We start from the raw sequence: 22,257 nt of genomic DNA, 5'->3' as shown, positions 1-22,257 counted from the left end.
AAAATAGCTCCTATCAGTCTTAAAAATAAAGTAAAATAAGGCACATGCAATTAAAAAAATTAAAGAAATAAATTACATAACTATATTAAAAGTATACAATACCAAAAAAAAAAGTCCACTACTGTCCAAATGAACTTTTCATCTCTTCAGATGAGAGCTAAGCAGTTATTTGTTAAAGGTTACTGAGACACTTTTTTAGTTAATTAACTAGGACTAAACATCACCTCAAAGTAAACAATACAAAACATAAAACCTGAAAACAGCAGTAAGAGAGACCAAAGGAACAGTATACGGAACACACTATAGTATACTCGGGATATGCTTGGAACTATACTGTAATGAATTTCTTTTTTTTTTTTTTTTTTTTGACAGGCAGAGTGGATAGTGAGAGAGAGAGACAGAGAGAAAGGTCTTCCTTTTTGCCGTTGGTTCACCCTCCAATGGCCGCTGTGACCGGCGCACCACGCTGATCCAAAGCCAGGAGCCAGGTGCTTCTCCTGGTCTCCCACGCGGGTGCAGGGCCCAAACACTAGGGCCATCTTCCACTGCCTTCCCGGGCCATAGCAGAGAGCTGGCCTGGAAGAGGGGCAACCCGGATAGAATCCGGGGCCCCGACCGGGACTAGAACCCAGTGTGCCGGCGCCACAAGGCAGAGGATTAGCCTGTTAAGCCACAGCACCGGCTTATTTTTTCTTTTTTTTTCCTAAAGATTTATTTATTTTACTTGAAAGTCAGAGCTACACAGAGAGGCAAGGCAGAGAGAGAGGGGGAAAGAGAGAAAGAGAGAGAGAGAGAGAGAGAGAGAGAGAGAGAGAGAGGTCTTCCATCTGATGGTTCACTCCCCAATGGCCACAACAGCTGGAGCTGTGCCAATAAAGCCAGGAGCGAGGAGTTTCTTACATGACTCCCACACAGGTGCTTTCCAGGCCACAGCAGTGAGCAGGATGGGAAGTGGAGCAGCTGGGACTCGAACAGGTGCCCATATGGGATGCCAGCACTCTAGGAGATGGCTTTACCCACTACACCACAGCATCGGCCCCAGCAGTTTCATCTCTGTATGCTATCTTCTTACTGGGGAACTTTGAGAGGGCACCAAGCTCCCCTTCTGCCACTCAGGACAGATCTGCCAAACCAAATGAATCCAGGTTCCTAACATTTTCCATGGGTGGTTCTCCTTTGAATCCTGTGCCCACCTCTTTCCTTTGTGCTTCTAGGGCCTGAGACCTGATACATCAGGGGAGGGTCACCCCCTATGCAGCAAGAAGTCCTGTGTCACAAAGTCCACTCTTTTCCAAATTCCCCAGGTACCCCAAGCCCTTGTTGATAAGGGAGGTAAAACTAAAGCCACCATCTTAATCTTGGCCACAAATCCCCAGAAAATTTAATGGGATTGTTGAACAGAGAAGGGAAACACCAAGGCCTTCACCAAGAAGGCCAGCATAAGTCTCAGCTGGAATCAAATCCTAAAGGACTGAGCCTCAAAGAAAGGCATTTCTTTTTTTTAAACCAGATGTGTGTTTTGTTTTGTTTTTTCTAAAGATTTTATTTGATTTATTTGAAAGGCAGAGTTGCAGAAGCAGACAGAGAGAGAAATCTTCCACCACCTGGTTAACTCCTCAAATGAGTGTAAAAGCTGGAGATGGGCTGATCCAAAGCTAGTACATCTTCCAGGCCACCCATGTGGGTGCAGGAGCTCATGGACTTGGGCCATTTTCTACTGCTTTCCCAGGCCATAGCAGAGAGCTGCATCAGAAGTAGAGCACTCACATAGGAGGCCAGCACTGCAGATGACAGCTTTAACTCTACACCACAGTGCTGGCCCTGGCATTTCTTTACATGCACATGCACACACATACATACACATACACATACACACACACATATTTAGCTTCTTTGTCCCCCATATATGGTTATACACATCTTTGATTGGCTGTCTTAATGTTACAATTGCAGCTCCAGTGATTGAAACAAAACTGCTCATGTATATATAGTTATTGATAATGTTTAACTAGTTTTCCTTAATAAACCTAATTTTTTTTTCTCATATACTGAGCTGAACCCTGTCTGGCATTGGCCAGCATTATCACTGTGTGTTGACAGAAGAAAGTGAAAGAGTTACAATCAAGTAAATAATGGCTTCATTCCATTCCCAGTGTAAGTTTTTCTACTTTGGGAAGCTCTCTACCACAATACTATATTCTCTGATCATCCAAGAATCAAATTGGAAATCAGGCAATATGAACAGTAACTACTACCCAGTTTAAAATTATTCAAAAACATATCTAAATAATCCATTTATTAAAAGGAAATTTTAAAATAAAAACAAATAGAAAGACAGATGAGGGGAAAAATACAGTAAAAAAATTTTACGTTAGTAAAGTGCTCCAATTTGTCTTGTTAACAACCAGCAGTTTATTTCATCTATTACTAATTTTCCTGCTGGACTGAAGCAAAAATCTTTTCTTCTGAAATGATTAGAAACTATCTTGGGCAATGCAGTAGACACATTAAAATAAAAACCAGATGAACAAGAAAAACAAAAATTTAACAATCTGTTACTTCTAGCTATCAAAAACTTAACACTTCTGATGTTACTAACATGACAGTATATACTCTCAGATAAATTCACCTTAATCAAAGTGCCAAAAATTAAAAGTTCACACCAGTAATATTTATCCATCCTTGATATTTCTTCTGTCTCACTATTTAAAAGTCATCATTTTCACTTAAGACTATTACTTTCTTAGATTATCATTCTCTTTTCTCCTTAATCCAAATACTATTTTGTGGTTTAGCTCTGCAAAACACAGTTGAGATAGAACCCAAACTTTTGGGGACTTCCCCAAAAGTTGCTTCCCAGAAACATTCAGCAATTTTTCACTTCCTCTAAAATCATACTCATCATATTTCTGGTTGTAGTACTTATCAAGGTCCATAAAACTTCATAGCAAAAAGAATGAAAATGTATTTTAATATTTAAAATCATTTAGGTATTCCAGAATAGAATGTAAAATGTGAGAAAACACTTTAGTGCTACAAAAGTGTCAGAAAAGATCACTGAAAGGGACCAGGTAGTATGTGTTGACTTAAGTAATTTATAAACTAAAAATCCAAAGGAATTCTACAATAACCCTGTACTCTTAACTGATACAATGTTTCCCCCAAGAGTACACATTAGCAGTTTAGATATAATTATTTATATATACTGAAGCTGAACAACTAAATGAATAGCTGATCACAGGAGTCAGGTATCTCACTTAAGGACTAGGTGATTTAAGTAAGAAACAAAATAGGGTGCAACATATATATATTAATAAATTATAGAGATGAGACCTCAGTATAAACTCATATAATGCTTAACTAAGAATTAACACACAAAAATATCAGTAGATGAATATATCCAAGCCCATGTGTTAATATTTCCATGTTCTGTCAGGTACCAGCCTAGAAGCAATGGCACCCATAAGCAGTAAGCATACTCAGTTCCAAAACTGTCATCTTTCATATAATTCTCAATTAAAAGTAACTAGTATTCCTTGAAGAAAAGGTTGATTGTACGAATAGAATCAATTAACATAAACCTGAAGATTTTTGATGTACCAAAGGAAATGGCTCAAAAAATCTCCAAAATGATGTAAATTTGCCAAATACAATAAAGATTGAACTAAAACAACTCTTAATGGTCAAAATGATATGGCAACTTTATCAAGAAAATTAATTAAGTAATATAGGATGATAATACAAAGTATAGATATCATTGAGTCCACACTCACCTAAGTAAACTGGCTGGATGAATGATCTGATGAAAATGGTCAATCTTCTATGCAAAATAATTACAAGTATCTTAGCAATATATTTACCTTTTAAGCAGACTCAGCAATTACTACTTGCTGCACATAGTGTCTTCCTTTCTAAGCAAATAGTATAAAACAGAGCAAAGAGTGGAAAAATCATGAAATACATACACTTAGCCAGTGATTAATATGTTAATATTAAGATAATGAAGTATGTCAATAAGCATGTATTCCTAATTTGATATGATGAAACTTCAATCTACCCCCATAGGTGTTCCTCCAAAAAAACAAACTATTTAATTGGAATCCAAACATGATTTAAAAAAAAAAATCAGATGATTGCAAGTGAGAGACAGTCCACAAAATAACTAGCCAGTACTCCTCAAAACTATTAACATTATCAAAAATAAGGCAAGTATGAGAAAATAAAAATGACCAAGAGGAATATAAGGAGATAAAACAACTAAAGGCAATGGTATGTCCTGCATCGAACTCTAAAATAGAAAATGAACAGCTGCAAAAAACCATAGAAATCTAAACAGAATATTTAATAGTAAACACTGCTTCATTAAATTGCTACAAATATGTCATTCTAATAAAAGATGCCTACAAAAAGAGAAACTGAATTAGACAGGAACTCTTAAAAACTTGAAGAAACAAAATCTTAGTGTATTTTAATAGTATGAAAACTAAAAGAACAGATATAAAGTAAAAGCAAGGGCCAGCATTGTGGCATAGCTAAATTGCATTATGCCATATGAGAGCCAGTATTCAGTCTCCCTATTCCACTTCTGATCCAGTTCACAAGAGCCAGGGGATGCAGGTATTCCAAGCAGTGGCTTAACTACTGAACCCAAACAGAAACACTCATAAAACAAAATTATATACATTAACCAGTTAAGGAAGATTTATAACTGAAGACTAACTATATTTCCTCTTAGTACCATGGCTCTGTTTTTGTTAAAGCACCTATACAATTTTACAACCTATACAAACTATCATAAACAAGGAAATATGCTATATAGAATATGTGGCAGGTTCACTATGCACTGGTTACAAATTTGAGTCCACTGAAACAGAATGTACATGTACATACATTATATGAAACAAATTTAAAATATATATGTGGGGGCTGGCACTGTGGCGAAGCAGGTAAGGCTGCAACCTGTAGTGCCAGCATCCCACATGGGCGACAGCTCAGGTCTCGGCTGCTCCACATCAAATCCAACTCTCTACTATGGCCTGGGAAAGCAGCAGAAGATGGTCCAAGTCCTTGGGCCCTGCACCCACGTGGGAAACCTGGAAGAAGCTCCTGGCTCCTGGCTTCGGACCAGTACAGCTCTGGCCAACTGGGGACTGAACAAGCAGATGCAAGATATCTCTCTCTCCTCTCTCTCTCTCTCTCTCTCTCTCTCTCTCTCTCTCTCTCTCTTTCTCGGCCTCTCCTTCTCTCTCTGTGTAACTCTGACTTTCAAATAAATAAATAAATCATACACACACAAACACACACACACATACACACATAGGAAGCAAAGGACAAAAGAAGTATAGAACCCACAGGAAGTCAGTCACCTATGACTCAAGAAAACCGCCTGGAATGAACACATCTCATCTGTGCATGGCCCACTTGCATCACAGCTAAGAGATCCTTAAAGGGAGCCTACCCTGGCTGCACAAATCTGAAAGGGCTAAAGCATTAAAAGAATAAACAACCAAAGAAGGAGGTACTTTTCTCTGAAAGGAGGACAGAACTTCCACTTTCATTATGGCCTTGTCTAAATACTGAGAGTTTGTGAATTCAAGACCTCCATAGCCTAGGCTGCTAAAGTCAAGAGTCTCAGCTGATCACTGACATCATACATAAGAGTATTAATTGTCAAAATAACAACAGGAGTCACTGTACACTAACTTCCCATGCAGGAACTCAAAGAGTTGTACTATGAGAGTTAATAGTAAAACTTGTTCTCAAAGATTTACTTTGTTTTACTGTATTAAGTGAAGGATACTCTTATGTCTCATAAGTTATATTAGGTCTAAGTACTCGCAAAAGATGCACCTTTCTTGGATTCTTCTTTAAAGTTAAGTAAGTTTCTAAAAAAAAAAAATGCAAAAAAAAAAGAAGGAAATTAACTTTGAGATGCAATGACTGAACAGCCTTGTCTCTACTGTTGAGGAACAGTATTTTTTTTTTCATACAATCTGTAGAACTCTTTACTTATTATGGAGTTAATCTTCTGATATAAAGTTATTCAAAATAGATCTTAGTTAAACATAAGACTGGGAATTGAAGAGAGAGGAGGATAAAGATGAGTGGGAATATGGGTGGGGAGGGTGGGTATGGTGGGAAGAATGACTATGTTCCTAAAGTTGTATTTATGAAATACGAAGTTTATATTCCTTAAATAAAAGGTTTCTTTGGGAAAAAATAAATAAACAAATAAAATAGGGAGAAAAAGAAAAAACAGAACATATCACCAACCTTTCATTTTAGTCCAGAAGATTGAGTGGGAAAGTAGACACAAAACAAAACCCAGATGGTTCTGCTAAGTGCTTATCTCTAGCACATTCTGTAGTAGTTTTATATGAAAACTAAAAGTGAGAAAGGAGGGAGAACTGGGATGGCTTAAGGCCACTGGAAAACTGTCCTGCATACAATACAGGCAGTTTATAAGTAAAGATCAGTAGTTTATATAAATATCCTACCTTTTATTGTGGAAAACACATTTTTGTTTAGAGCAAATATGTGTATATTTTCTAATTTGTCCATGAATCTCCAATTGAAAAAGGGAAGCTATAAATAAATGACAAATATTTATATTCTCAAACTACACTTAAAACAGTTCCATATAAAGAAACACAACCTAATGCTGGCACTGTAGCATGGTAGGCTAAGCCTCCACCTACGGCACCAGCATCCCTCAGAGTTACCACTTCAAGTCCTGGCTATTCTTCCAATCCAGCTCTCTGCTTATGGCCTAGGGAAGCAGTGGAGGATAGCCCAAGTGTTTGGGCCCCTACATCCACGGTGGGAGACCTGGAAGAAAGCACCTGGCTCCTGGCTTCACTACATCCATTTGGGGAGTGAACCAACTGATTGAAGATCTTTCCCTCTCAAGTAAATAAATAAATAAATAAATTCTTAAAAAAAAAAGAAACACAGCCTTCAATTTTGAGAACAGATAATGAAAAAGTAAAAACTATTATTTTTGCAGAAATTCTGTTATCATTCTACATAATTCACAAAGCAGTACACTGTCATTCTACTCAATAGTCAAAAAAAAAAAAGAAAAGCCCAGCAAATGCTGATATGAATCATTAGCCACTTTTGACATAATTTGTAACCTATCCTTAGTAATGTATATTAAATAAAAATACAAAACAGGAACAGATGCTGTGGTGCAATGGATTTGGCCTGTTAATTGGTCTAGCAGGCAGCAGATCATAATTCAAATACTTTAGTCCCTGCCATCCACAAAGGAGACTCAGATTTCCTGGCTCCAGATTTTCATGTAGTCTAGGTTCAGAATCAGCTATTGCAGATATTTAGGAAAGATTTTTATTTACTTAAGAAAGACAGGCATTTAGATGAAAATATCTCTTCATCTCTCCACCTCTCTAATACTATGTCTCTCTTTTTCTCTTCCTCCAAATAAACAAGAACACACTTTTTAAAAAGCCTTCCTGATCCTTTAAAAAAAAAACACCCATTTCACAAAATGACAATAAATACAAGAAATAGCAAAGAGGAAGAGGAAAAAATCCGTCAATGACTAGAAGCTCAAGAACCCTACATTTGGAAAATGTTCAACTCACCATTTAATATACACTATTAATGAATGCATCTGAGTCCATTTTCTTCTCTTCTGTACTGTTAGGCTATCTAACCAGTGGAGCTAGGGAGGAGGGGGTCTGTGAGCCCCTCAGACATAGGTAGAACATCCTTTACAAGCAGGCTGCCGACAGTGTCTGGAAAGCTTGTCTCCAGACTGACTAGAATCTCTCCCACTAATAGCTTCTTATGCTGCATCTGTGACCTGGTGGTTTTAAATCACACCTTTAGGATGGTTGCAATCTTTCACCCAGAACTGGCAGAAGAAGGGGCTGAGCTCATGTGGGATCCGTCCTTAATGTGTTGTCTAATGTGAAGTGATGCTATAACTAGTACTGAAACAGTATTTTTACACTTTTGTGTTTCTGTGTGGGTGCAAACTGATGAAATCTTTACGAATTATATACAGAATTGATCTTCTGTATATAAAGATAATTGGAAATGACAAAAAAAAAAAAAAAACACCGGGTGTTAAATTGGAAATGGCATAGAAAATTAATTAATTTTTTAAAAATATCATGTAGGATCTCTGTCTTTAATGTGCTGTACACTCTTATTTAATGCTATAACTAGTACTCCAACAGTATTTTTTCACTTTGTGTTGCTATATGGGGGCAAACTGTTGAAATCTTCACTTAATATATACTAAACTGATCTTCTGTATATAAAGAGAATTGAAAATGAATCTTGATGTGAATGGAAGGGGAGAGGAAGCGGGAAAGGGGAGGGTTGCGGGTGGGAGGGAAGTTATGGTTTGGGGGAAGCCATTGTAATCCATAAGCTGTACTTTGGAAATTTATATTCATTAAATAAAAGTTTAATAAAAAAATAAAAATAAAAAGATACACCTATAATTCTCTACATGTCAGCAATAATTAGAATTATCTGTATGAATTATATGTCAGTGATAGTACTAAAAAGATCTAATGAGGAGCTTTAATTATCACAACTATCCTTCTGTCAACAGATTATGCCAAACTGCTACACATGCCCCAACCAAAAATTAAACAAAAGAAACTACCTCCATAAAACACTTTCCTAGGTTCTTTATTCAATTTACATCACAAACATTACAACATCTCTTCATCTCTTTTAAACAGAATATGTACAAATTCTCAATCTCAAAGCTTTCAGAAATTAAAAATGTGTCATTAAATGACACTAAGGAATAAACACAGGTAATCTAAATACAAACTTGTGTAATTCAGTTACATGTTCACAGACACACACACATACACACACACATATTAGATACAGAAAAATTTTAAGTGCATTATAGAAAAACTTTTTTCTTTCCTTATCTTTTTTTTTGATAGCATATAACTAAGTCTTAGGAGTTAAAAAAAAAAAAAATCACCTATTAGAAACAAGCCCATTTTAGCAACTAATTAAGAGTTCCACTTAGCACACATAAAATTCCTAAATTACTAGTCCCCAGTTTACAAATTAAGGAAACAAATTTGAAGAGGCTAGTAAATTTGCTAAGGTAAACCAATATTAAATAGTAAAATCACTAGAACATAAACATTACAGAGAATATGTTATACCTTGTATCATTTCAAACTAAAACTGCTTTTTATTAGTAAAGATTGCATTAAGCTAACAGAATACAAGAAGTAATAGATGGGATTGTATTAAGATGGTAGAATAGGTAGCGAGCTTACTGCTCTAATCTAGATGATAGTTTTTAAAAAGTGGAGAGAGTATAGTCTCAGGAAAGAGTCAGGGAGAAAATAGCACAGGAAACTCCACAAATATTAGAGGGACATGGTTGATCTATGTGGAGGGAGTAGACAAGTACAACTCAAAACCCCAGCAGCCGAGAGCCTCAGCACCAGCTCCAGAGTAAAGTGAGATCAGACTACAGTAGCCCAAGTCACTGGCAATAAAGCTGTGGGAAGAGCCTGCCAGGAATCTAGCTTGGTTCCTTGTGGGGAGACAGTGTACCTGCCAAAATGGAGAAGATAAAAAAGAGGAGGGCATCATTTCTCTCTCCATCACTATTCTGCACCAGCATCCTGTAACAAGCCGGTAGAGGGCAGGCGCCATTTTGCACATTTGTAACAGCTGCATCAGCTCATCTCCAATCCCAGACTGAGCAGAGCTCAAGTCTGGCAGAGAGAACACATGGGGCTGAGTGCTCGTGACTGTGGGAGACTTGTATGCCATGACTGTGGAAAAAACTGTGGCTGTGTGGGTATGCTCAGAGCATGGGGGACTTTGGGCAGTCACTGTGGAAGACTCCACACACTCACGACTCCCTGATTCCCTGGTGAGGGACATTGTTGCAGATCTGAGCTGACAACGAATATGGCACAGATCCTTTGTGTGGTTATTATGGCAGTGTGGACAAACATTATATCCATAGGGGCTAGCGCCAGGCACTGATCTCCTTTGAGGTGAGGAGATGAACTGAGACTACATCAACAGGGCAGAACAAATTGCCCATCTTAAAAAATAGGAGGAGATCTCCCATACCCAACCTGGGAGTCACCTTGGACATTCTCTTCACCCTGGAGCATTGAAAAGAGCTCCCCAGCCAAACTCAACACATGCCTCTTAGTAGTCACTGAAAAATCAGACACTCCACTATTCCACAGAGGCATAGTCCAAAGATAAAGACATTACAGGGAAAAACAAATAATAAACCAAAAATGAGTATCTCCACAAATGCCCAATAGCAAATGCAGCAATTCAAGAAACCAGAATAAAGAAGACAAGATGTCGGGGCTAGTGCCCTGGCCGGACATGAGATGCAGCAGGCTGAGGCTGTCCCTTATCTAATCCTGTTTCCTGTGCTTATTGTTCTGAAGGCACAAGACACATTCCTGCAGGCAGGATGTGATGTCTGATGAAGGTGTATGATGTTCTTTGCTCTATCAGCAGAGCTTGTACCCTCATCTTTGCTACCTTGTAAACTTGTTTCCTTCCTGTGCTATGCATGATTGCACACAATGAATATTATCTGTATGGGGCCTGGGGTATATATCCTTGTGTTTCTTGGTGCTGGCTGCTGGAGGCTGAACAGTTTCCCCAGGGAGATGGCCTCCAGTCCCTCATCGCGGGGGCCCCCTACTTTGGCCTGGAACGCGACGAGGCAATAAGCGTGGTGATGAATTGACTGAGTGCTGCGTGTCTCCGTGTGGTTTGTCGGGTGGCCTCCGACAACAGTATGACACCCCCAAAAGAACACAACACTTCAAAACTAGAATGTGAAAATGAAGAAAGTGAACACATGCCAGAAATGAAACTCAAAAAAGTTATCATAGAATTACTTAGAAGTATCATTAGAAAATCCATGAACTAATGAAATCCATACATGACATGAAAGAATATCTGACTTAGAAGACAAATACAGGAAATTTTACAATCAAACCAAAGACTACAAGAAATTAGAAAACAAAAAGCATTATTGGTAATCCACAGGATACTTTGATAGTATCCAACAAACAGGTTCTAGGAGCTGGTGGAGATGTGCAAAGAGAGAAAGGATTAGAAGACCTTTTTTGTGAAGTAAAAACAGAAAAACTTCCTTAATTTGTAGAAATACCAAAGTATAGAAAGCAAATAAAACTCCTAATAAATATGAAATAATATCTTTACAATGACATAATATAGCCAAAGTCTCCATAGTAAAACATAAAGAAAAGATTCCAAGATGTGCATGACAGAAATGCCAGATTACTTTCAGAGAATTTCCAATTAGACTCACAGTGGATGTCTCAGCTGAAACCTTACAGGCTGAGAGAATGGTGAAATATATTACAAGTCCTAAGAGAAAAACTTGTCAAACCAGAATACTGTACACTGCAAAGTTCCCATTTATGAATTAATGAAGGTGAAATAAAGACCTTCCATAAAACAAAAATCAAAGATTTTATCACCACACATCCAGCCTTACAAAAGATGCTTAAGAATGTGCTACACACAACACACAGAAACATAGTCATCACTACAAAAGAATGTCCCAGTAAAATAAATATCCCAGTAAAATACAAAGAAAATCCAAAGTAAAAAATAAGAATACTGATGAGAAAATGGCTGTGAAAAGTCATTTTTTATCAATGGTCACCTTAAATGTAAATGGCCTCAATTCTCCAGTTAAAAAACACAGGCTGGCTGAATGGACTAAAAAAACAAAAAATATATCTATTTGCTGACTACAAGAAACATACTTCATCAAGAAATATACTCCCAAACCAAAAGTGAAAAGATGAAAACAAAAGCAGTTTTAAGAAGAAAGTTATAGCAATTGGTGTCTACATCAAGAAACTGGAAAGCCACCAAATCAATGCATCTCAGGGGCCTAAAAAAAAATAGCAAATCAAACCCAAAATTAGTAGGAGAAAAAAATAATTAAAATTTGGGGCTGGCGCTGCGGCACAGTAGGTTAAAGCCCCAGTCTGCGGCACTGGCATCCCACATGGGTGCCAGCTCTAGTCCTGGCTGCTCCACTTTAAATCCAGCTCTCTGTTATGGCCTGGGAAAGCAGCAGAAGATGGCCCAAGTGCTTGGGGACCTGCACCCACATGGGAGACCCAAAGTTCCTAGATCCTGGCTTCAGATCAGTGCAGCTACAGCCATTGCAGCCAACTGGGGAGTGAACCAGCAGATGAAAGACCTCTCTCTGCCTCTATTTCACTCTCTGTGTAACTGTGACTTTCAAGTAAAATAGGAAGGAAGGAAGGAGGGAGGGAGGGAGGGAGGGAGGGAGGGAGGGAGGAAGAAATCAGGACACCGGCATTTAATTTTCTGGAATTCAAGGTTTGTTTTAAAAAAATGAAATATGTTTTTCTAAGACTATAAAATATACACATGTGTAAACATCAACAAATTTGCTGTTTCTATTGTGATAAGGTTTAAAATAACATGGATTTTGACAAGTTTAAGCAAACCATCAGTACTTGTGTTGTAAATAAGATCAAATTTACTAAACATCTGCATGTAGTTACATACTTTTTTCGTATTTCCATCTACTCTCTTTCTCATTGCTAATTACATTTATGATCTAGGACAAATGCAAAATACAGTAGAGAGCAACTGATTTTTAAAAATTCATTATAATTACATAATTCAAACATGAATCAAGCAAAAATTATTTAAATTACCTTTTGAATAATCTTCCAATAAGAGGTTGAAGTGACCTAATTGACAAAAGAAATCAGATTCCACATTTCCTTCGGCTTTTAAGATTAAAGATTCGTAGCACTGTACAGCCTAGAAATGAAGAAATGTAAACATTAAGATAAAATAAAACCCTAAATTACACTTCCTTCTTGACAGTACACACATAATCTATACGGTATTACTAAGGAATTCAAACTACCATTGTAACTCACTGTCCACCACAGGTATGATTCAACACAGTAATCCTGAAGGGAAAATAGCTTCTCTAAGTATGTCTTAGTGGAGCCAACAGTCAGCATCTGAGTATTTTCCATATTAAAAAAGGAATAAAATCTGCCCAGTAAAATTATCTGGGAGCCACTAAAAATGTTTCCAATCTAAATTTTTATTCCTTGTTAATATTACAAAATGACTCTCAGCTGAGCACAAGATTCATGAGCCATTAAAACCATGTAATACTGAACACCTGAAATGTGGTATGCCCAAATCAGGATACAAATAAGCAAAATTATGCAATAGATTTCAAAGAGTTGATACAAAATCACAGTAAAAGATTCTTTAATAATTTTGCTCATGTTAATAAATTTTAGACTTATTACATTAAATAATATATTAGCACAATTAACCCAACCTGTTTCAGTTATTTTCAATATGGCTACTATAACATTTTAAATCATATAAATGACTCATTTATGATTTATAGTACATTTCTATTGAATAGAGATGCCTCAGTAAAAACACTTCCTGTCATTTGTACTCATACACTATTATTTTTGTGAAACTAACAGATAACCATAACTGTCTTCCAAATGTTTAACGCTCTTACTCCTCTTCATTTCTTTCAAATATATCAACACTATCCATATCAATACACACAGCCATACACTTTTTTTAAGATATATTTATTTATTTGAAAGGCAGAGTTACACAGAGAGAGGAGTGGTAGAGAGGTCTTCCATCTGCTGGTTCACACCCCAGTTGGCACTAACCCAAAGCAAGGGGCCAGGAGCTTCTTCTGATTCTTCCATGCAGGTGCAGGGGCCCAAAATCTACATATACATATATGTATGTATATAAGTATATATGTAATAATAATATATATAAGTGATTTTTTTCATTAGTACATATAGCAGGGTTCCCTTTTGGACCTAGTGTTGTATAGCATTCTGTTTGGTGTTTTGTTTATAGTCTTCTTTTTAACAAATTTCCTAGATTCATTTATTAAGTCAAAAGGTAGGAGTATCTTAGCTAGATTTGTTATGATATAGTCTTCCATATAATTTTTATCAATGTGTATTAAGACCATTTAGTAGTAACTACAATTTTCCTGTTACATCCTGCTGACTGATTGTATAACAGATGAAAAAATCTTTGCATAGTGATTTATTGTTCTGGTGTGGTAAAGTTGACTGTTTTCTTCTTGATTACAAGAGCTTTTTTTTTCCCTCCCATTTTCAGCATTAATCTAACTTGTCACTATATCCTATCCTGCCAATAAAAGAATAACTTTTACTTTAGACTTATTATTGCTTGCTTAAAATATGTCCAAGTAGTTGTGTTTATATTTACAAATATGTTTCTGGAACTCTGAAATAAGGTACATGTTAGAATTAGTAGATATTCAATATGAGTAGCGCAAAACATGAAGAAAGCTTAAAATAAATGAAGTCACTTGAAAAGCAAGTGAAAAGCCAATGTTTCAATATATAACAACAAATGCACTGTTAATAAATATATTAATTAAATATTAGTGATTATGGAGATAGTAGAAGCTAGTTGAAGGAAGAAAAGACAGAATACTTGGACAGAAGTGAAAGTAAAATTTGAAACTGTGCCCTGTTTGATTTGGCGGTCCCTTCTGAGAACTATCCAAGAAAAAAAGAAGCAATATAACATCTTCAAGATGTATTAATTTTATGGCTAACTATAATATTTCATGTTCAAAAATCATATTTATTTCTAATTCAATAAGTGTGATGTTGTTGTAAACAGACATTTAAATAACCAGGAGTCTTCTTAAATTCTCTTACCCTTGAAGGATGTTTGGGTGTTGGGAACATTGAGCAAAAGCCTAATATCATTGCTGATGTCTCCATGTAGAAATCTGAAGCCAGCAAGTATCATAGACACACAGACTGTACAAAAAATGATTACAGGCACATATCAGGCTGACTCTGCTTATTCTGAGTGTTGCTGCATAAGTTAACACATTTGAAGCAGGCCTCTTCAAGAACAGAGAAACCCAACAACATGCCCTTCTAGGTTTGAAATAATTGGTGTTATTAAAATGGAATCAACCAAATCACACTTCAATGGTAAGAGACATGAGAAAACAATTAAGGAAGTCAGCACTGATATTAAGAAACCTAGCTACAACTCTGATATAGTAGCATTTTGCCAAATTCTAATTGGAAGAATAAACATCCTGAACCAAATACCGTAAAATCTTTGTATTCAAGGAATAGAAAGTCACCCAGAAAGATGTGAATGCCAGCAGAGCTATGCATGAAGCTCTCTGGATTTGTATCATACCACCAATTCATACAACTGTGCTGCTTTACCAGAATGCTTTCAGTACTGGCGAGAATGGTGGTATCCCTGTGGGTTAATTGGAGATGGTTATTTTCAAATGCAGCATGCTGGTCAACTCTGCTCCAGCCAATATCACAACTGAAGTTAATTCTACTGAAATCCATCATAAAGTTTCATAAAGTTTCAGAGTCCTTCCTTCAATACAAAGAACATGTTTGTTAACATTTATTATGGTAATGCTGCTAGTGTAGTACAAACCACACAAAAATGGAAGCAGCTGACTAATTATCCTGAACCACCCAGGTTGTTAGTGCTGATTATATAGCTGTACTAGAATATAACACAGTTGCTTACAAATTTGGGGAGATGATGTATAAGACTGATCAGCATTCTGGTAAGAAACTGGAGGGTAGCCCTAGATTGCGGAAATTTGTTGATGCTGCCATCACTACAACAGTTCCCAGCAAGTATGTTGACAGCATCTCTGAAAATCCTCTTCTGCTCATGATCAAATACACAATTGTTATAAAAATCATCAAATCAATGGGTAAGAATGTTAATGAAGCTGAGAATTTCAACAAGTGTACCCAGGAAACTCAGAAGAAAATGAATGTTATCCCTTATACCCTCAACAGAGTATTAGTGGCAGAAGAATGGTATAATGTTTGCTCCAATTGGCTTTTTAAGTTAAATAGTAAAAGACGGGTTAATGACAAGAATATCTTATAAACTCTTCACATAGAAAGTTTGGGGCAGTGGGGTTGGGTATTTGTATGGTAGTTTTAAATTATTACTTGTTAAAGTCAGTAGTTTGGTTTTTATAACTTACTATTTATTTGAAAATCAAAGTTACAGAAGGAAAGCAAGAGAGAGAGTTCTTCTACCCTCCTGGCTGCTACAGGCAAGGCTGAGCCAGGCAGAAGCCTGAAGCCAGGATCTTCATCTGAGTCTCTCATATGGATGGCAGAAGACAAGCACTTGGGCCATCCTCTGTTGTCTTTCCAGGTTATTAGGGAGTTGGATCAGAAATGGAGCAACTGGGAAAGACCCAGCACTTACATAGGATGCTGGCATTTCAGGCAGCAGTTTTTTTGCTTTGTTTTGTTTTTTGTTTTGTTTTTTTGACAGGCAGAGTGGACAGTGAGAGAGAGAGACAGAGAGAAAGGTCTTCCTTTGCCGTTGGTTCACCCTCCAATGGCCGCTGCAGCTGGCACACCGCACTGATCCAAAGCCAGGAGCCAGGTGCCTCCCCCTGGTCTCCCATGTGGGTGCAAGGCCCAAGGACTTGGGCCATCCTCCACTGCACTCCTGGACCACAGCAGAGAGCTTGACTGGAAGAGGGGCAACCGGGAGAGAATCCGGCGCCCAAACCGGGACTAGAACCCGGGGTACCGGCATCACAGGCAGAGGATTAGCCTATTGAGCCGTGGCACTGGCCTCAGGCAGCAGTTTTAGCAGCTATATCACAATGCCAGTTCCAAGTCAATAGTTTTTAAAAGAAACAAATTGACCAAAAAACCTGTCAAAGGATTCTGAGGCCCATTAAAACAAAGGTTAATGGGTAAAAATACTTCCATTGTCTAATTTTTTTCAAGAGATAATGACTATTACAAGTAACTATGAAATAAAATATTGTTGCACTTGTGACATATATAAATATTTATAAAAATAACTAACGGTCAGGAAGGAAGGAAACATACCAACCAAAAGTTCTTATACTGCTTATAAAGTAGCACAATGACACCGAGCTCTCTGATGAAAGATACCCTAGGAGCATTAACTAGCATCATACATTATGTACTGACCAAGATTTGACTGTTGTTTACAGCCCTTATATTTGCTATTGAGAGTGGTTTTTTTTCTTATTATTATTTATTGAATTATTTAGTATAAGGCTATGAGTTTAAAGCTAACTAAAAGCACATCATTGACAAGGCTGGCCCCATGGCGCAGTAGGTTAATCCTCCTCCAGCAGTGCCTGCATCCCATATGGGCTCCAGTTCTAGTCCCAGCTGCTCCACTTCCGATCCAGCTCTCTGCTATGGCCTGGGAAAGCAGTAGAACATGGCCCAAGTGCTTGAGCCCCTGCACCCGCCTGGGAGTCCGTAAAGAAGCACCTGACTCCTGGCTTTGGATCAGCGCAGCTCCGCCCATTGCAGCCATTTGTGAGTGAGCCAAGGGAAAGAAGACCTTTCTCTCTGTCTCTCCCTCTCACTGTCTGTAACTCTCTCTCTCAAATAAATAAATAAAATCTTTTTAAAAATTACATCATTGTAACATTTGGGAGGGAATAAGAGAGAAAGGAGTTGGAGTATAGGTGGGTAGTATCACTATGTTCCTAAATCTGTATATATGAAATTTATTTACCTTTAAAACTTCACTATAAATAGATATACATATGTGTATACGTATACATATACTTTATACCCTAGAGTAATGAAATAGTTTTTTAAAAGCTATAGCTAGCCAGAACAAGAGAGAAATTTCAGTTAATAATTACTAAAAATGCTCAATCAAAAGGAAAGCAGAAGAGAAAAAAAAAAAAACAGGTGACAAGTGCAAAATAATACCTAATAAGGGAAAGAACAATAGAGATGCTTTTTATTCTGGAACAGCTGTTACAGCTTCAACAACAGAATGTAAGAAAGGTAAGAAATAAGCAGCTTCGCTGCCAGAAGAACAGATATGATTTCAGGAAGGCAATGAAGTTGTATATAAAACAAAAAGTAAAACAAGTGTGGTTAAAAATTAGTAGGATAAAAATCCATGGCTTTGTCAGCCTGATTTGGTTGTTCTAATCTGAGCTGAGTTAAAAATTTAAATATCTTGGAAATAAAACAAAAGGTCTAGGAAAGCTCTTCCCTTTATCCTGGCTGGCTAAGAAATTACACATGTTCAGGAAAAACCCAACAAAACCTTAGTCAAGGAAGAGTTAAAAACTTAAGTTTCTGCCATGCACACACAGATCAACCAACACAGAGTGGAAACCTCACAAAGGTACAAAATCTAAGCAAAATTCTGCCCAAATTAAGCTATGAAGTTCATGAGACAACACATAGAAAACTATAAAAGAAAAAAAATTTTTCAGAAACTCTTTTAATACTAGCATTCATGGGAGTCAAGTACAGGCAAATAATTTCTCTCTAAATGCAAGGTTGCTATGCTGTATATTTATATACCTGAAACATACAATTTTCAACTAAAAAGTACTATATTCACAAAGCATCATGAAACTATAAACTATAATAAGTTAAATTGTAGAAGTAAACAAACATTGATTCTAATACTACATTTAGCAAAGACTTCAAAGTGGCTATCAACAAATATGTTCAAGAAATTAGAAGATGATCTTCAAATAAACAAAATTGTATTAACATTAATATTCTAATAGATTCTAAACATAAAATTTAAATCTCTAGGAAAATAAGTTAAAATATTTAAACTAAAAACACGGTAAATACAAGGAAAAGAAGTAAGGTATATGTGTTCGTATGTGATATGAAATACAAAAATTACTGGAGCTGTGGCATAGTGGGCTAATCCTCCCCCCCTGCAGTGTTAGCATTCTGATATGGACATGGTTCATGTCCTGGCCATTCCAATTCCTATCCAGCTCTCTGCAATGGCCTGGACCCCTACAAACCACAAAGAAGATCCAGACTGAGTTCTAAGCAGCTAGTTTCATCCTGGCACATTTCTGGCTGTTCTGAGCAATCGGGGAGTAACCCAACAGATGGAGGATCTCTTTCTCTTTCTCTATAACTCTGAGTTTCAAATAAATGCCTTTTTTTAAAAAAAAATCATTTAACATTAAGAAACATCAACAGAAACAAACAATCCAAATATATATATATATATATATATATATATATATATATATATATACAAATTTCTGCTGAGATCATATCAAGCATTACAAACTAAATATAATAAAAGTCCCAGAAAGAAGAAAAAAGCAGAAAGACATTCAAGAAAAATATCATAGAAAACTTTCAACTTTGATTTTTAAAAGCTTAAGAAAGTCCAAACAGGAGTAGTTGTTTGCATACCCATTAAGACATTCACATTCCATTTCAGAACATGTGGTTTTTCAAGTGCTAAGTCTGCTCCCAATTCTAACTTCTTCCTAATGCACACCTTGAAAAGCAGTAGGTAATGGCTAAAATTACTTGTGTCTCTGAAACCAACAATAACTTTCCAGTCTAGGCTTTGGCATGGGTCAAACCTGACCATTTTGGGTATTTCAGGAGTACATCATTAGAAAGGGGAACCATCTCTCAAGTACATGCTCTCTCTCTCTCTTTCTCTCTCTCTGTCTCTCTCCATCTCAAAAATAAAAGAAAAAACAATCCAATAAACAAAGTGGAAGATAGCAAGAGAAAAAAAGCAAAGCAAAAATAGTTATAAGACATACATCAGCAATTCAAAAACATTAACAAAAAGAAACAACAATCCAGTTTAAAAAGGACAAATGGGGGTCAGCATTGTAGTCCAGTGGGCCAAGCCTCTGCCTGAAAGCCAGAATCCCATGAGTGCCCATTCAAGTCCTAGCTGCTCCACTTCTAATCCAGTTCCCTGATGCATCTGGGAAAATAGCAGAAGATGACCCAAGTACTTCGACCCCTGACACTCTCATCGGTGATCCAATTGGAGTTCCTGGATCCTAGCTTCAGTCAGGTCTAGCCCTACCTGTTGTGGGCTTTCAGAAAGTGAATCAGTAAATGGAATCTTTCTCTCTCTCTCTGCCTGGCCATTGCAGCCATTTGGGGAGTAAACCAGCAGATGGAATCTTCTCTTATCCCCCTCCTCTTTAGCAAGGAAATAACACATAATTTTTTTTAAAAAAATTAAGGGAAGTTGAGTGTGGCTCAGTAATTGTGACAAAGATATGAGCATAAGATTTTAATATGAAAAAAAAAGTGAGGGGCATATGGGAATTCTATATAACTTATCTCAAAATTTATGTTTGGTAAATTTAAATTATTCTGAAATAAAGTGTTTTAGAAATTTATTGGAAAAAATTTTATAAAACAGTCCTAGCAATTGTTTCCATTAGTAAATTAAATGTAAACAGATAAATTCACTAATTAAACAATACAAACTGAAAAAAAGGTAAAAAATATCCAATTACACACTGACTACAAAAGACCTGCTTTATATCTAAATAATACAATAACACACATGGGCTAAAGGTAAAGTATAAAAAAGAAACACCTCATAAAATCAGGTATCAAAAGAGCAGCAAAGGTCAATGTAGTAGCACAGCATATTAAGCCATCACCTGCAAGGATGCTCCTGTATCCCTTATGAGCACCACTTTAATTTAAATCCCACCTGCTCCTCTTGATTCAGCTCTCTGCTAATGGCCTGGAAAAAGCAGCAGAAGATGGCCCAAATACTTGAGTCCCTGCCACCAAAGTCAGAGACCTGGATGAAGCTCCAAGATCCTGACTTTGGCCTTGTCTAACCCTAACTATTATGGTCTTCTAGGGAGTGAACCAGTATATAGCAGACCCCTGTCTCTTCCTCTCTCTGAAACTCTTCCAAATAAATAAGTGAATCTTAAAAAAAAAAAATGATTAGCTCTGAGTAGAAAAATTTGACATTTAGCAGATGTAGCTATAACTGCAAAGCTCTTATGTGATACCTGCTGTTACAGTGGGCATGGGCAAACTTTGACAAAACAAAGAGCCCATTTCTGAGAAGTAAAAACTTAGACAAGTGTGAGACAAATGGAAAAAAGGAAAGAGGAGGGGTTGCCCTTCAGATGACAGTTCAGATTGTGAACTTCTGAGTACCTACCTAGTCAATGGTGGAAGGGGGTAAAGAGATCTGTGCTCTAGGATAAATACTTTGTCTTCTCTGTTGTGTTGCTTGCAAGCATGTAAATACTCACTTTTCATTAATTTCATGTTAGAGTCTGTCTGTTGGTGGGCAAGGTAATATATGATGGGCTTATTTACCACAAGCATATCTTATTAACTGTAGGGCAAAATCAAATGATTCAATACTTCCTTTACCACAATTCCAACTCATACTTTCCTTTCAAAAACAAAGTCAAACCAAGTTGTGAAAATACATGCTGTCAAATCCCATGAAAACATTTCACTGACATATTTGAACTCATAAACAAGAATGGAGAATTACATGACATAATGGAATGCCATTCTGCTATAGAAAGAATAAGTATTGGGCCAGCGCCACGGCTCACTTGGCTAATCCTCCATCTGAGGTGCCAGCACCCCGGGTTCTAGTACCGGTTAGGGTGCCGGTTCTGTCCCAGTTTCTCCTCTTACAGTGCAGCTCTCTGCTGTGGCCCAGGAAGGCAGTGGAGGATGGCACAAGTACTTGGGCCCTGCACCCACATGGGAGACCAGGAGGAAGCACCTGGCTCCTGGCTTCGGATCAGCATAGCGTGCCGGCTGCAGCCCACTGGCCATAGCGGCCATTTGGGGGGTGAACCAACAGAAAAGGAAGACCTTTCTCTCTGTCTCTGTCACTCTCTCACTAACTCTGCCTGTCAAAAAAAAAAAAAAAGAAAGAACAAATATTGATACATACTACATGTTAAGTGAAAAGACTCCAAAAATGACTATAAATTACATTTACATTAAATTCTAAATATACACACTAATCTAAAGTGACAAAAAGTATATCAGATGGGTAAAAAGGAGAAGTTTCAGAGTTTCAAAGGATAAGAGAGAAATTTGGGCGGTAATGACTATATTCACTATTATGTCTATCACATTGACAGTTCAAGCAAGTAAATATCAAAATGTAGTCAAAGTGTACAAGATAAATAGATGCTGTTTTATCATATGTCAACTACATCTCAATAAAATAGGGAGTCGGAGAGAAATCCATGGGTTGCAAACACACAGGTAACTTTAATACAACTGTAATGGGAAGCGACAGAGTAATTGAATGATAAAGATGATTGAGATTTGACCTAAGCAGGAAGGAATGCCCATGAAA

The 22,257-nt window shown here is 37.1% G+C and overlaps 1 protein-coding gene across 12 annotated transcripts in view; it reads right to left on the bottom strand.

The window, feature by feature from the left end:
• Nucleotides 1–22,257, bottom strand: part of LOC133754237 (lysine-specific demethylase 6A-like) — a 211,330-nt gene that overhangs the window by 186,451 nt on the left and 2,622 nt on the right. For all 12 annotated transcript variants that reach the window (XM_062184736.1, XM_062184729.1, XM_062184730.1 and 9 more), the window contains exon 3: nucleotides 12,732–12,840. In XM_062184736.1, coding sequence (XP_062040720.1) covers nucleotides 12,732–12,840 — 109 coding nt within the window. The remainder of the gene's footprint in view (nucleotides 1–12,731; nucleotides 12,841–22,257) is intronic.

This window comes from Lepus europaeus, chromosome Y, assembly GCF_033115175.1.
Source record: "Lepus europaeus isolate LE1 chromosome Y, mLepTim1.pri, whole genome shotgun sequence".
In the NCBI taxonomy this organism is placed as follows: domain Eukaryota; kingdom Metazoa; phylum Chordata; class Mammalia; order Lagomorpha; family Leporidae; genus Lepus; species Lepus europaeus.
The sequence above is the reverse complement of the archived record's forward strand: the minus strand, read 5'-3'. Positions and strand labels throughout refer to the sequence as shown.